Source organism: Oncorhynchus nerka, linkage group LG6 (genome assembly GCF_034236695.1).
Source record: "Oncorhynchus nerka isolate Pitt River linkage group LG6, Oner_Uvic_2.0, whole genome shotgun sequence".
In the NCBI taxonomy this organism is placed as follows: domain Eukaryota; kingdom Metazoa; phylum Chordata; class Actinopteri; order Salmoniformes; family Salmonidae; genus Oncorhynchus; species Oncorhynchus nerka.
Genome location: NC_088401.1, coordinates 17,470,949 through 17,485,363, shown reverse-complemented (window position 1 = coordinate 17,485,363; position 14,415 = coordinate 17,470,949). Strand labels below are relative to the sequence as shown.

At 45.7% G+C, this 14,415-nt stretch overlaps 1 protein-coding gene across 13 annotated transcripts in view; it reads left to right on the top strand.

Moving 5' to 3' along the window:
- LOC115130096 (TRAF2 and NCK-interacting protein kinase-like) overlaps positions 1-14,415 on the top strand; it is a 93,556-nt gene that overhangs the window by 11,553 nt on the left and 67,588 nt on the right. For all 13 annotated transcript variants that reach the window (XR_010464044.1, XM_065019315.1, XM_065019318.1 and 10 more), the window contains exons 3-12: positions 6,038-6,094; positions 6,221-6,346; positions 6,422-6,532; positions 12,212-12,302; positions 12,392-12,522; positions 12,615-12,669; positions 12,805-12,883; positions 12,954-13,129; positions 13,977-14,043; positions 14,168-14,366. Coding sequence is in view for 12 of the 13 variants with exons in the window: in XM_065019315.1 (XP_064875387.1) it covers positions 6,038-6,094; positions 6,221-6,346; positions 6,422-6,532; positions 12,212-12,302; positions 12,392-12,522; positions 12,615-12,669; positions 12,805-12,883; positions 12,954-13,129; positions 13,977-14,043; positions 14,168-14,366 (1,092 nt within the window). In the remaining variant the exon portion in view is untranslated. The remainder of the gene's footprint in view (positions 1-6,037; positions 6,095-6,220; positions 6,347-6,421; positions 6,533-12,211; positions 12,303-12,391; positions 12,523-12,614; positions 12,670-12,804; positions 12,884-12,953; positions 13,130-13,976; positions 14,044-14,167; positions 14,367-14,415) is intronic.

Here is a 14,415-nt window from a genome sequence, read left to right as displayed (position 1 = left end):
TTTTGGTTACTACACGATTCCATAGGTGTTATTTCATAGTTTTGATGTCTTCACTATTATTCTACAATGTAGAAAATAGTAAAAATAAAGAAAAACCATTGAATGAGTAGGTGTTCTAAAACTATTGACCGGTAGTGTATATCATTTATCCCGGATTCTGGAGTCTTATGTCAGAATTAGATGTTCATCCACAATATTTCATAAACTGACTGAAGGGCAAATCAATTCTGGAAAACGAAATATGTTGATATTAGTTGCATATTAGTTCCATAGCTCGGCCATGGAAAACCATTTCATGACTCTCCTACAAACAGTTATTGTGCTAATGTTCCTTCCAGGGGCAGTTTGGAACTCGGTAGTGAGTGTTGCAACCAAGGACAGAAGATTTTTACGCGCCCATTCTGTGAGCTTATGTGGCCTACCACTTCGTGGCTGAGCCATTGTTGCTCCTAGACATTTTCCCTTCTCAACAGCACTTACAGTTGACTGGGGCAGCTCTAACAGGACAGAAATTTGACGAACTGACGTGTTGGAAAGGTGGTATTGAAGGTATGAAGGTGCCACGTTGAAAGTCACTGAGCTCTTCAGTAAGCCCATTCTACTGCCAGTGTTTGTCTATGGAAATTGCATGGCTGTGTGCTCGATTGTCAGCAACCAGTGTGACTGAAATAGCCATATCCCCTCATTTGAAGGCGTGTCCACATACTTTTGTATGTATAGTGTAGCTAGGTATGTAAGTTAGGCTAACCAACTAACAAGCCTATTGAAAACACCAGGGGTTGGAGTTAGGGGTTGTTTTTGGATAAGGCTCAGGTTCATGTGGTTGCAGTGAACTCTCTCTGCCAGTGACTTGACAGGGGACTGTACAGGGAGTCAGACAGCGATAGGTGGTTAGTGTGAAGATGTTGGCTTGTTTGTTTCCATGTTATCTAGCTTTTCACTAGAAGAGTGCTGTTTTGTAGGCCTCATAGCCCCTTCTATCTCTCTCTCTCTCTCTGACTGGCGTGTGGGGTCTTGTCAGTAGGGAAGCAGGTAACCGTACTCAGGGGGGTCAGGAATGCGAGGAATATATATATATATACATACATACACACACACACACACACAAAGTAGGAAGGATGTTTGTCTCTGTTTACCACTTCATTATCAGATTCATTCTCTTATCTATTTCTATATCTATGTTTCAAGTATTGTTTTATCTGTTCTACGCTGAGTGGACAAAGCATTAGGAACACCCGCTCTTTCCATGACATGACATATACTGACCAGGTGAAAGCTATGATCCCTCACTTGTTAAAAACACTTCAATAAGTGTAGATGAGGTGGAGGAAACGGATTAAAGAAAGATTTTAAAGCCTTGAGACATAGATTGTGTATGTGTTCCATTGAGGGTGAATGAGCAAGATGAAAGACGTGTCCCGTTGAACGGGGTAGGGTAGTAGGTGCCAGGCGCACCGGTTTGTGTGTCAAACTGAAGCGCTGCTGTTTTTTTCACCCTCAACAGTTTCCCGTGTGGGTCGAGAATGGTCCACCATCCAAATGACATCCAGCCAACTTGACACAACTGTGGGAAGCATTGGGGTCAACATGGGCCACACTTTAGACACCTTGTAGAATCAATGTCCTGACAAATTGAGGCTGTTCTGAGGGTGAAAGGAGGTGCAACTAAATATTAGGAAGGTGTTCTTAATGTTTTGTAGACTCAGTGTATATTTCTATACCTATCTACAATTGTGGGATTTAGCCTATATGGATATGGTTAGATTCAAATGTTTCTTACAGAACAAATATGGAAAGTATAACCAAGGCTATTAGACTGAAGGTGAGGACACAACCGTTTATCTGACACAAGACTAGATCCAAACATCACACTGTTGAATTCACTGTACTTTTCACCGCATTTGTTGATAACAAAATCTGAAAATACCCAGAATACATTACATAAGACCCCAAAAATGTACAAGGGTTTGAGTGAGAGGTCTAACTGGGGTCTTCAAGTGGCCTCACACCTCTCCAACGTTTGCAAAGTTCCTGAGTAATTTCAATGCACTTTTATGACTCAAAGAAGAGTCTTCAACTATAAGGTTATTTTGGAGTTCTCCTAGCTGTGCCGGTGAGGAACTAGAATGAGCACACTTTTTAGTTGTTTTGTGTGGAACACAGTCCCGCATCTCCGCCATCACACAATTACTGTTGTGTTAAAAACGCTCCATTTTTAAAATCACAATCTGGGTCAGGTAGGCATCATTCTCTTGCCAAAATAGCTCTCTAAATGGTAACATACCATCTTAGTGTTAGGCAGTTCAGAGAAGCAGATGGTCATTTTGGTGCACATGGGATGGAGTGATGAGGGCATTCAGATGGGTGGTCCGTACCAAATGTTCTTCACAATACAACAAACAGGCTCATCGTGTTCAGGACAACCCAGGGTATAATGCCACGTCATCCGTTACTGTTCCATATCAAGCATAGCGATCAATAGCGTTGACACTGTACCAATAGCGTTGACACTGTACCAATAGCGTGGACACTGTACCAATAGCATTGACACTGTACCAATAGCGTTGACACTGTACCAATAGCGTTGACACTGTACCAATAGCGTTGACACTGTACCAATAGAGTGGACACTGTATCAATAGCGTTGACACTGTACCAATAGCGTTGACACTGTACCAATAGCGTTGACACTGTACCAATAGCGTTGACACTGTACCAATAGAGTGGACACTGTATCAATAGCGTTGACACTGTACCAATAGCGTTGACACTGTACCAATAGCGTTGACACTGTATCAATAGCGTTGACACTGTACCAATAGCGTTGACACTGTACCAATAGCGTTGACACTGTACCAATAGCGTTGACACTGTACCAATAGCGTTGACACTGTATCAATAGAGTTGACACTGTATCAATAGCGTTGACACTGTACCAATAGCGTTGACACTGTACCAATAGCGTTGACACTGTACCAATAGCGTTGACACTGTACCAATAGCGTTGACACTGTACCAATAGCGTTGACACTGTACCAATAGCGTGGACACTGTACCAATAGCGATGACACTGTACCAATAGCGATGACACTGTATCAATAGCGTTGACACTGTATCAATAGCGTTGACACTGTATCAATAGCGTTGACACTGTACCAATAGCGTTGACACTGTACCAATAGCGTTGACACTGTACCAATAGCGTTGACACTGTACCAATAGCGTTGACACTGTATCAATAGCGTTGACACTGTACCAATAGCGTTGACACTGTACCAATAGCGTTGACACTGTACCAATAGCGTTGACACTGTACCAATAGAGTGGACACTGTACCAATAGCGTTGACACTGTACCAATAGCGTTGACACTGTACCAATAGCGTTGACACTGTACCAATAGCGTTGACACTGTATCAATAGCGTTGACACTGTACCAATAGCGTTGACACTGTATCAATAGCGTTGACACTGTACCAATAGCGACGACACTGTATTTTACACCAGTTTTATGATATCGACCTTTGGCTTGTATGACATCAAAACAGTCATCATCTTTCAAACTACATGGAGTCCTCTTCATTTAAAGCTGTCCCTCACTCGGACGTTATTATTTTTTGCAAAGGAGGAATGGGGGCAGGAGGAATGGGGGCAGGAGGAATGGGGGCAACTTCTTGTCACGTGCGGTGCTCAAGTTCAGAGCGGCTGTCAGTCGAAACCCATACAGAGCTCTGATGTCACGTACAGCTTGTTACTGTACAGCCACTACGTTCCAATTTAGGAGCTTATCAGTGTCCAAATCTGCCATTTTTCACCCCATATACGGTTCCGAGTGTGAAAGGGCTTCTCAGGATATTACACCTGATCTTGTGTTGTCTTCCTGTGTGTAATATGCTTTCCGCATATCTGCCATTCCATTTCCGTTTCAGAGTGTGTTGTTTTCTGGCTCGCGACCTCGCTTCACTGGTGTTGTGTAAGGGAGAGTGAGTCTGTATGCCCAGAGCATTTAGGACAGTCAGCTACAGAACTGGACCAAGCAGAGTCCTGTCTGTCTGTCCTGTCTGTCCTGTCTGTCCTGTCCTGTCCTGTCCTGTTTGTCCTGTCTGTCTGTCTGTCTGTCTGTCTGTCTGTCTGTCTGTCTGTCTGTCTGTCTGTCTGTCTGTCTGTCTGTCGAGAATGGAGTTGTGGGTCGTCAGCTGTCTCACAGCATGTCTGAACGAGATGTGAGGGGGAGGAGAGAGCACGCGAGAGAGGTGGTGGTGAGAGAGAAGGGGGGCAGAGAGGGGAAAGGATAGAACAGTCTGGTTCAGCTTCTCTGCCCGTCAAATACAGTCAGTGTGTCTGATGCAATACTGAGAAACATACTGTATTATCTGTGTGTGTTATAGCAGTGATGTGTGAGTTCTTCCACTCTACACAGACACATGCTGACTCAATCCTCATCTTATGTTACATCTTGCTGTTTTGGGTATTATTTAACTTCCCTACTGTAGCTACCTCTGCTACACTATGTGTACAAAACATTAAGAACACCTTCCTAATATTGAGTTGCACCTCCTTTTGCCCTCAGAACAGCCTCAATTCGTTGGGGCATGGACTCTACAAGGTGTTGAAAGCATTCCACAGGGACTCTGGCCCATGTTGACTCTAATGCTTCCCACATATGTGTCAATTCGGCTGGATGTCATTTGGGTGGTGGACCATTCTTGATACACACAGGAAACTGTTGAGTGTGAAAAACCCAGCAGCATTGCAGTTCTTTACACACACAAACCGGTGCATCTGGCACCTACTACCATACCCCGTTCAAAGGCACTTCAATATTTTGTCTTGCCCATTCAACTTCAGATTGTGTATGTGTGCCATTCAATGTCTCAATTGTCTCAAGGCTTAAAAATCCTTGTTTAACCCCTTCATCTACACTGATGTGTTGTTGATTTAACAAGTGACATCAATAAGGGATCATAGACTGACCAGGTGAATCCAGGGGAAAGCTATGTCATGGAAATAGGTGTTCCTAATGTTTTGTCCACTCTGTGTACAGATGGAGCCTTGTCAGTGGGCATCAGCAGCAGTCCTGTGTGTGCTGGCCTGCTGTCAATCAGCCATCTTGTTCAGGCTGAGAGCTGGGTGACAGTCTGTGGCTTTGGGACTAAAACACAAACCGGTTACATGATGGAACTGTTGGTAAAACTGCTTTATTTTAGATACTCATCTCCCCCCCCCCCCCCCCCCCCTCCTCTCTCTGTCTCTCTCTGTCTCGCTCTGTCTCTCTCTGTCTCGCTCTGTCTCGCTCTGTCTCGCTCTGTCTCTCTCTGTCTCTCTCTGTCTCTCTCTGTCTCTCTCTCTGTCTCTCTCTCTGTCTCTGTCTCTCTCTCTGTCTCTCTCTCTGTCTCTCTCTCTGTCTCTCTCTCTGTCTCTCTCTCTGTCTCTCTCTCTGTCTCTCTCTGTCTCTGTCTGTCTCTCTCTCTCTCTCTTTCTCTCTATCTATCTCTCTCTCTGTCTGTCTCTCTCTGTCTCTCTCTCTCTCTCTCTCTCTCTCTCTCTCTCTCTCTCTCTCTCTCTCTCTGTCTCTCTGTCTCGCTCTGTCTCTCTCTGTCTCTCTCTGTCTCTCTCTGTCTCGCTCTGTCTCGCTCTGTCTCGCTCTGTCTCTCTCTGTCTCTCTCTGTCTCTCTCTGTCTCTCTCTGTCTCGCTCTGTCTCGCTCTGTCTCTCTCTCTGTCTCTCTCTCTGTCTCTCTCTCTGTCTCTCTCTCTGTCTCTCTCTGTCTCTCTCTCTGTCTCTGTCTCTCTCTCTGTCTCTCTCTCTGTCTCTGTCTCTGTCTCTCTCTCTGTCTCTCTCTCTGTCTCTCTCTGTCTCTGTCTCTCTCTGTCTCTCTCTCTGTCTCTGTCTCTCTCTCTGTCTCTCTCTGTCTCTCTCTGTCTCTGTCTCTGTCTCTCTCTCTCTCTCTCTCTCTTTCTCTCTATCTATCTCTCTCTCTGTCTGTCTCTCTCTGTCTCTCTCTCTCTGTCTCTCTCTCTCTATGTCTCTGACTCTCAGGGTCGCCATGTCAAAACTGGCCAGCTTGCCGCTATCAAAGTTATGGACGTCACTGGCGTAAGTCACAGACACACACAAAACCGGAAAAACACAAAACTGCCATTCAGACTCATTTGAGAAATCCCAAATCCTGTCAACTGTGTTTGTATACCACTCTAAGGTGTGTGTGTGTGTGTGTTCCAGGATGAGGAAGAGGAGATTAAAGCAGAGATCAACATGTTGAAGAAGTACAGCCATCATCGGAACATTGCTACCTATTACGGTGCCTTCGTCAAGAAGAATCCTCCTGGCATCGACGACCAGCTATGGGTACGTATGCCTGTGTGAGTGAGTGCTGTTCAGTTTGGTGTGTGTTAATCCCACTCTCTCTCTCTGTCTCTGTAGTTGGTGATGGAGTTCTGTGGGGCAGGCTCGGTGACAGATCTGATTAAGAACACCAAGGGGAACTCTCTGAAGGAGGAGTGGACTGCCTACATCTGCCGAGAGATCCTCAGGGTAGAATTCAGTTCAATTCAAAGGGCTTTATTGGCATGGGAAACATGTTTTACGTTGCCAAAAGCAAGTGAAAAAGATAAGAAACAAACTTGAAATCAATGAAAAATGAACGGTAAACATTATACATGTTTCAAAGGAATAGAGACATTTCAAATGTATATTATGTATATATACAGTGTTGTAACGATGTGCAAATAGTTAAAGTACAAAAGGGAAAATAAATCAACATAAATCTGTGTTGTATTTACAATGGTGTTTGTTCTTCACTGGTTGCCCTTTTCTTGTGGCAACAGGTCACACATCTTGCTGCTGTGATGGCACACTGTGGTATTTCACCCAGTAGATATGAGTTTATCAAAATTGGATTTGTATTCTTATTATTTGTAGGTCTGTGTAATCTGAGGGAAATATGTGTCTCTAATATTCGTCATACATTTGGCAGGAGGTTAGGAAGTGCAGCTCAGTTTCCACCTCATTTTGTGGGCAGTGAGTACATAGCCTGTCTTCTCTTGAGAGCCAAGCCTGCCTACAGTGGTCTTTAGCAAGGCTATGCTCACTGAGTCTGTATGTAACAGTATAACTTTAGACCGTCCCCTCGCCCATACCCTGGTGCCTTTCTCAATAGCAAGGCTATGCTCACTGAGTCTGTATGTAACAGTATAACTTTAGACCGTCCCCTCGCCCATACCCTGGTGCCTTTCTCAACAGCAAGGCTATGCTCACTGAGTCTGTACGTAACGGATGTGAAACGGCTAGCTAGTTAGCAGTGGTGCGCTAAATAGCGTTTCAATCGGTGACGTCACTTGCTCTGAGACCTTGAAGTAGTGGTTCCCCTTGTTCTGCAAGGGGAACCACGATGTGGAGCGATGTGTAACGATGCTTTGTGGGTGACTGTTGTTGATGTGTGCAGAGGGTCCCTGGTTCGCACCCGGGTTTGGGCGAGGGGACGGTCTAAAGTTATACTGTTACATGTACATAGTCAAAGCTTTCCTTAATTTTGGGTCAGTCACAGTGGTCAGGTATTCTGCCACTGTGTACTCTCTGTTAAGGGCCAAATAGCATTCTAGTTTGCTTAGTTTTTTGTTAATTCTTGTGTCAACTAATTCTCTTTTGGTTTTCTCATGATTTGGTTGGGTGTAATTGTGTTGCTGTCGTGGGGTCCGTTTGTGTTTGTGAACAGAGCCCCGGGGCCAACTTGCTTAAGGGACTCTTCTCCACGTTCATCCCTCTATAGGTGATGGCTTTATCAAATCAAGTTTTTTGGTCACATACACATATTTAGCAGGTGTTATTGCAGGTATAGCGAAATGCTTGTGTCCTAGCTCAACCAGTGCAGCAGTATCTAACAATTCACGACATTACACACTAATCTAAAATAATGGGATTAAGAAATATATAAATATTAGATTGAGCAATGTCAGAGTGGCATTGACTGAAATACAGTATTATATAATACAGTATATACTTATGAGATGAGTAAAGCAGCATGTAAACATTGTGTTCCATTATTAAAGTGGCCAGTGTTCCATTATTAAGGTGACTAGTGTTCCATTATTAAAGTGGCCAGTGTTCCATTATTAAAGTGACTAGTGTTCCATTATTAAAGTGGCCAGTGATTCCAAGTCTATAGCAGCCTCTAAGGTGCAGGGTTACATAACTGGGTGGAAGCCGGCTAGTGATGGCTATTTAACAGTCCGATGGCCTTGAAATAGAAGCTGTTTTTCAGTCTCTCAGTTCCAGCTTTGATGCACCTGTACTGACCTCGCCTTCTGGATGATAGCGGGGTGAATAGGCAGTGGCTCGGGTGGTTAATGTCCTTGATAATCTTTTTGACCTTCCTGTGACATCGGGTGCTGTAGGTGTCTTGGAGGGCAGGCAGTGTGCTCCCGATGGTGCGTTGGGCAGACCGCACCACCCTCTGGAGAGCCCTGAGGTTGCGGGTGGTGCAGTTGCCGTACCAGGCGGTGATACAGCCTGACAGGATGCTCTCAATTGTGCATCTGTAAAAGTTTGAGTGTTGTGGTGACAGGCCAAATTTCTTCAGCCTCCTGAGGTTGAAGAGAAGCTTTTGCGCCTTTGTGACGACCCTCACACTCTGTCTGCCGTATTCTGTCTTTGTTCTTGTTTCCTTATTAGGATGCCGGTGGGCGGAGTTGGGAGGGTCGTCAGCTACATGGGAAACACCTGGGCCAGGTGTCTCCCAGGATAAATAGACCTCTTCCACATTCATGGAGGAGACTCTCTCCATGCAGACACCTTTGTAGATTGTGTTGTGGTTCTTGGTGGCCTGTTGTTTGTTTGCTTTGGCACCTTTCAACACCCTGCATTATCACATTCATGCATGCAAAACACTCACTTACACTACTGATTACTGATTACACACACCATTGTATATTATACTTAGTTGCTTTAGTTAATAAATATATATTTTGCTACTCCTTATCTCCACGTTGTCTCCCTTTGTTACGGGCTTTGAGCCGGTTCGTGACACCTTCTTCACTACACTGTCTGTGTGGATGGACCAATTCAGTTTTTCCGTCTACGCCAAGGGACTCAAAGCTTTCCACCTTCTCCACTGCGGTCCTGTCGATGTGGATAGGGGTGTGCTACCTCTGCTGTTTCCTGAAGTCCACTATCAGCTCCTTCATGTTCCTGGCACCGCTCTCCCAGGGCCCTCACCCTGTAGGCTGTCTCCTCATTTTTGGTAATCAGACCTACTACTGTTGTGTCGTCTGCAAACTTGATGATTGAGTTGGAGGCGTGCGTGGCCACGCAGTCATGGGTGAACAGGGAGTACAGGAGGGGGCTGAGCACGCATCCCTTGTGGTGCTCCAGTGTTGAGGATCAGCGGAGTGAAGGTGATGTTTCTTACCTTCACCACCTGGGGGCGGCCCATCAGGAAGTCCTGGACCCAGTTGCACAGGGCGGGGTTCAGACCCAGGGCCCCGAGCTTAATGATGAGCTTGGATGGTACTATGGTGTTGAATGCTGAGCTGTAGTCAATGAACAGCATTCTTACATAGGTATTCCTCTTGTCCTGCTTGGGGCTCCCGAGTGGGGCAGCGGTCTAAGGCACTGCATCTCAGTGCAAGAGGCAACACTACAGTCCCTGGTTCAAATCCAGGCTAAATCACATCCGGCCGTGATTAAGAGCGTCTGCTAAATGACTTAAATGTAAATGTAAAATTGTGAGTCCCATCGGGCGGTGCACAATTGGCTCAGCGTCGTCCGGATTTGGCTGTGGTAGGCCGTCATTGTAAGGGGATACGATCTTTAACTAGCCTATCAAAGCACTTCATGATGACAGAAGTGAGTGCTACGGGCGATAGTCATTTAGTTCAGTTGCCTTTGCTTTCTTGGGTACAAGAACAATGATAGACATCTTGAAGTGGGGACAGCAGATTGGGATAGGGAGAGATTGAATATGTCTGTAAACACTCCAGCCAGCTTGTGGAAGGTTTGGGAGGTTATGGTAGGTTTGGGAATCACTTCCTTTTAGGTGTTTGTAGAATTTAACAGCTCTTTTCCTGATTTTGATCATTAGCGGGTATTGTCGTGGAGGATCGTTACAAAATATAACACTTACAAGAACTTGTGAATTCAATATAGGCTTTTAATACAAACATATCAGAAGCCTAGATGGTCTGCGGAACACACCCTTTTCCAGAGCACTGGCTCTGTTTTTATACACATACAACATATGAGTCCATCCCACATGCAAAATGAAGTTACTTCCCTCAGTCCATCTGCCACCATTATCTTTCAATCTGTGCTTCCTGCTTGTACATGCCCAATAACGCCCATATCTGCTTTCAGTTATAATGGTGACAGGACCTCTTCATGTCCCAAAAATAATACATTCCCATCTTATCCTATGGGCCCTTATGTTTTAGCTTGGTGTGTTCTTTGGTATGTATGTCCTTATTAGGACTAGTAGACTATGTGTCTCTTCTCTTCATGTCCTAAAAATATATGCCCTATGTCTATAGTCCATCCGTTGGTCATTTGGCTGACCCCCTCCTTTGTATGTTCCTCTGACCTTGGTATGTCCAGCTGTCCTATGCTCTCATGGCCTTACTTTGGTTTCCTGTTCTATACAATAGACAATGCATTTTACCAGAATGGCAAATGCTCTCTAAGTGTATCTTCCTCTTGTGGTACAGTATTGTATTTGTCCCTATATGTATTGCTTGCTCCCACAGTATCGGCCTAATTCTGCTCTACATGCATTATTTGGTGTTTTACGTTGTACACAGAGGATATTTTTTGCAGAAATCTGCATGTAGAGTCTCAATTTGGTGTTTGTCCCATTTTGTGAATTATTGGTTGTTGAGCGTACCCCAGACCTCACAACCATAAAGGCCAATGGGTTCTATAACTGATTCAAGTATTTTTAGCCAGATCCTAATTGGGATGTCAAATTTCATGTTCCCTTTGATGGCATAGATTAAAAGTTCCTTCTTGCCTTGACACCCTCTCACCTCTCATTCTCTAACTCCCCCACATCTAAAACTAATGCAATCAACATATTTGGAATGAAACCTGCTGACATTAAATAGTGATGACCTTTGAGGGCACTATGGTGTTGAACGCTGAGCTGTAGTCAAGGAATAGCCTTCTTGCTTAGGTGTTCCTTTTGTCCAGGTGGGAAAGGGCAGTGTGGAGTAGAAATTGCATCATCTGTTGGGGCGGTATGCAAATTGGAGTGGGTCTAGGGTTTCTGGGATAATGGTGTTGATGTGAGCCATGAGTGCTACGGGTCGGTAGTCATTTAGGCAGGTTACCTTAGTGTTCTTGGGCACAGGGACCGTGGTGATCTGCTTGAAACGTGTTGGTATTACAGACTCAGCTAGGAACAGGTTGAAAATGGCAGTGAAGACACTTGTTGGTCAGCGCATGCTCGGAGTACACGTCCTGGTAGTCCGTCTGGCCCTGCGGCCTTGTGAATGTTGACCTGTTTAAAAGGTCTTGCTCACATCGGCTACGGACAGCGTGATCACACAGTCGTCCAGAACAGCTGATCATGCATGTTTCAGTGTTACTTGCCTCGAAGAGAGCATAGAAGTTATTTAGCTCGCCTGGTAGGCTCGTGTCACTGGGAAGCTCGCGGCTGTGCTTTCCTTTGTAGTCTGTAATAGTTTGCATGCCCTGCCACATCAGGACAAGCTTCAGATCCGGTGTAGTATGATTCAATCTTAGTCCTGTATTGATGCTTTGCCTGTTTGATGGTTTGTTGGAGGGCATAGCAGGATTTCTTATAAGCTTCAGGGTTAGAGTCCCGCTCCTTGAAAGTGGCAGCTCAGTGCGGATGTTGCCTTTAATCCATGGCTTTTGATTGGGGTATGCACGTACAGTCACTGTGGGGACAACGTCATCAATGCACTTTTTGATGAAGCCAGTGACTGATGTGGTGTACCATCGGAAGAATCCCAGAACATGTTCCAGTCTGTGCTAGCAAAATTGTCATGTAGCTTAGCATCTGCTTCATCTGACCACTTTTTTATTGACTGAGTCACTGGTGCTTCCTGCTTTAGTTTTTGCTTGTGAGTAGGAATCGGGATGATAGAATTATGGTCAGATTTGCCAAATGGAGGGAGAGCCTTGTATGCGTTTCTGTGTGTGGAGTGTGCCTTATAATAACCAACAGTTATCTCTCACTCTCTCGCTCTCTCTCTCTAGGGTCTGACCCATCTCCACCAACACAAGGTCATCCACAGAGACATCAAGGGTCAGAACGTCCTGCTGACAGAGAACGCAGAGGTCAAACTGGGTGAGACACACAGACAAACAGGATAACAGACAGACTGGCGGACGGACATATCAAAATGTTTCACGCGTGTGTGTGTGTGTGTGTTCCAGTGGACTTTGGAGTGAGTGCCCAGTTGGACCGTACGGTGGGGAGGAGGAACACGTTTATAGGGACGCCATATTGGATGGCTCCTGAAGTCATCGCCTGCGACGAGAACCCTGAGGCCACCTACGACTTCAAGGTACCACAGTAGACTGTGTGTATGTCTGTTTGTGGGTTTAGTGTATTTTCCCTGGTCATCTCAATCCCTCCTAACTCCTCTGTGTCTTTCAGAGTGACCTGTGGTCTCTGGGTATTACGGCTATAGAGATGGCAGAAGGAGCACCGCGTAAGTACCAGTGCCTACCACAACACAACGTAGGCTGGCACAACAGTGAATACTGTGGCATTAGACACTATCAGACGTCGTGTGCATTGGTTGGAGGTATCATGGTTTGTTAACCCTTTCTCTCCCACTCTGCAGCACTGTGTGACATGCACCCAATGAGAGCTCTCTTCCTCATCCCCAGAAACCCCGCCCCCAGACTCAAGTCTAAGAAGTGGTGAGTTATCACACGCACATGCACACACACACACACACACACTCACTGTGTTGTCTCTGTGTGTGTTCAGGTCTAAGAAGTTTCAGTCGTTCATTGAGAGTTGCTTGGTGAAGAGTCATGGTCAGAGACCCAGCACAGAGCAGCTGTTGAAGCACCCCTTCATCAGAGAGCTGCCCAACGAACGACAGATCCGCATCCAACTGAAGGACCATATCGACAGAACCAAGAAGAAACGTGGAGAGAGGGGTGAGACTGACCGCAACAGACACACACAAGCACATATGTGCACACACACACACACCCCTGCATCCAGCTGAAGAAAAGTCGGCCAAAAGAAAACAAGGTTCAGATCCAACTGGATGGTGTGTGTGTGTGTGTGTGTGTGTGTGTGTGTGTGTGTGTGTGTGTGTGTGTGTGTGTGTGTGTGTGTAACTGGTTGATGTGTGTGTGTAACTGGTTGATGTGTGTGTGTAACTGGTGTGGGTGTGTGTGTAACTGGTTGATGTGGGTGTGTGTGTAACTGGTTGATGTGGGTGTGTGTGTAACTGGTTGATGTGGGTGTGTGTGTAACTGGTTGATGTGGGTGTGTGTGTAACTGGTTGATGTGGGTGTGTGTGTGTGTGTGTGTGTGTGTGTGTGTGTGTGTGTAACTGGTTGATGTGGGTGTGTGTGTGTGTGTGTGTAACTGGTTGATGTGTGTGTGTGTGTGTAACTGGTTGATGTGGGTGTGTGTGTAACTGGTTGATGTGTGTGTGTGTGTAACTGGTTGATGTGTGTGTGTGTGTGTAACTGGTTGATGTGTGTGTGTGTGTGTAACTGGTTGATGTGTGTGTGTAACTGGTTGATGTGTGTGTGTGTGTGTAACTGGTTGATGTGTGTGTGTGTGTGTGTGTGTGTGTGTGTGTGTGTAACTGGTTGATGTGTGTGTGTGTGTGTGTAACTGGTTGGTGTGTGTGTGTGTGTGTGTGTGTGTGTGTGTAACTGGTTGATGTGTGTGTAACTGGTTGATGTGTGTGTGTGTGTAACTGGTTGATGTGTGTGTGTGTGTAACTGGTTGGTGTGTGTGTAACTGGTTGATGTGTGTGTGCTGCAGATGAAACAGAGTATGAGTACAGTGGCAGTGAGGAAGAGGAGGAGGAACGGGACATGGGGGAACCAAGGTAGGGTGTGTGTGCTTGTGTACACTAGTGTTTGCGTGTGTATTTGCCTCCAAATGTGTAGGAGAGAGATTTCCACTCATAAACCCTCCCTCTCCTACCGCTCCTCTGAATGGTCCTTGTCCAGCTCCATCATCAACGTCCCTGGAGAGTCGACGTTAAGGCGGGACTTCCTGCGGCTGCAGCTGGCCAATAAGGAGCGTTCTGAGGCTCTGCGGAGGCAGCAGTTGGAGCAACAGCAGAACGAGGAACACAAACGTCTCCTGTTGGCAGAGCGACAGAAACGCATAGAGGAGCAGAAAGAGCAGAGGAGGAGACTGGAGGAGGTAGACGGCATGCTTTTCACTCCATCATGCCCACCTGAACACAACTTTT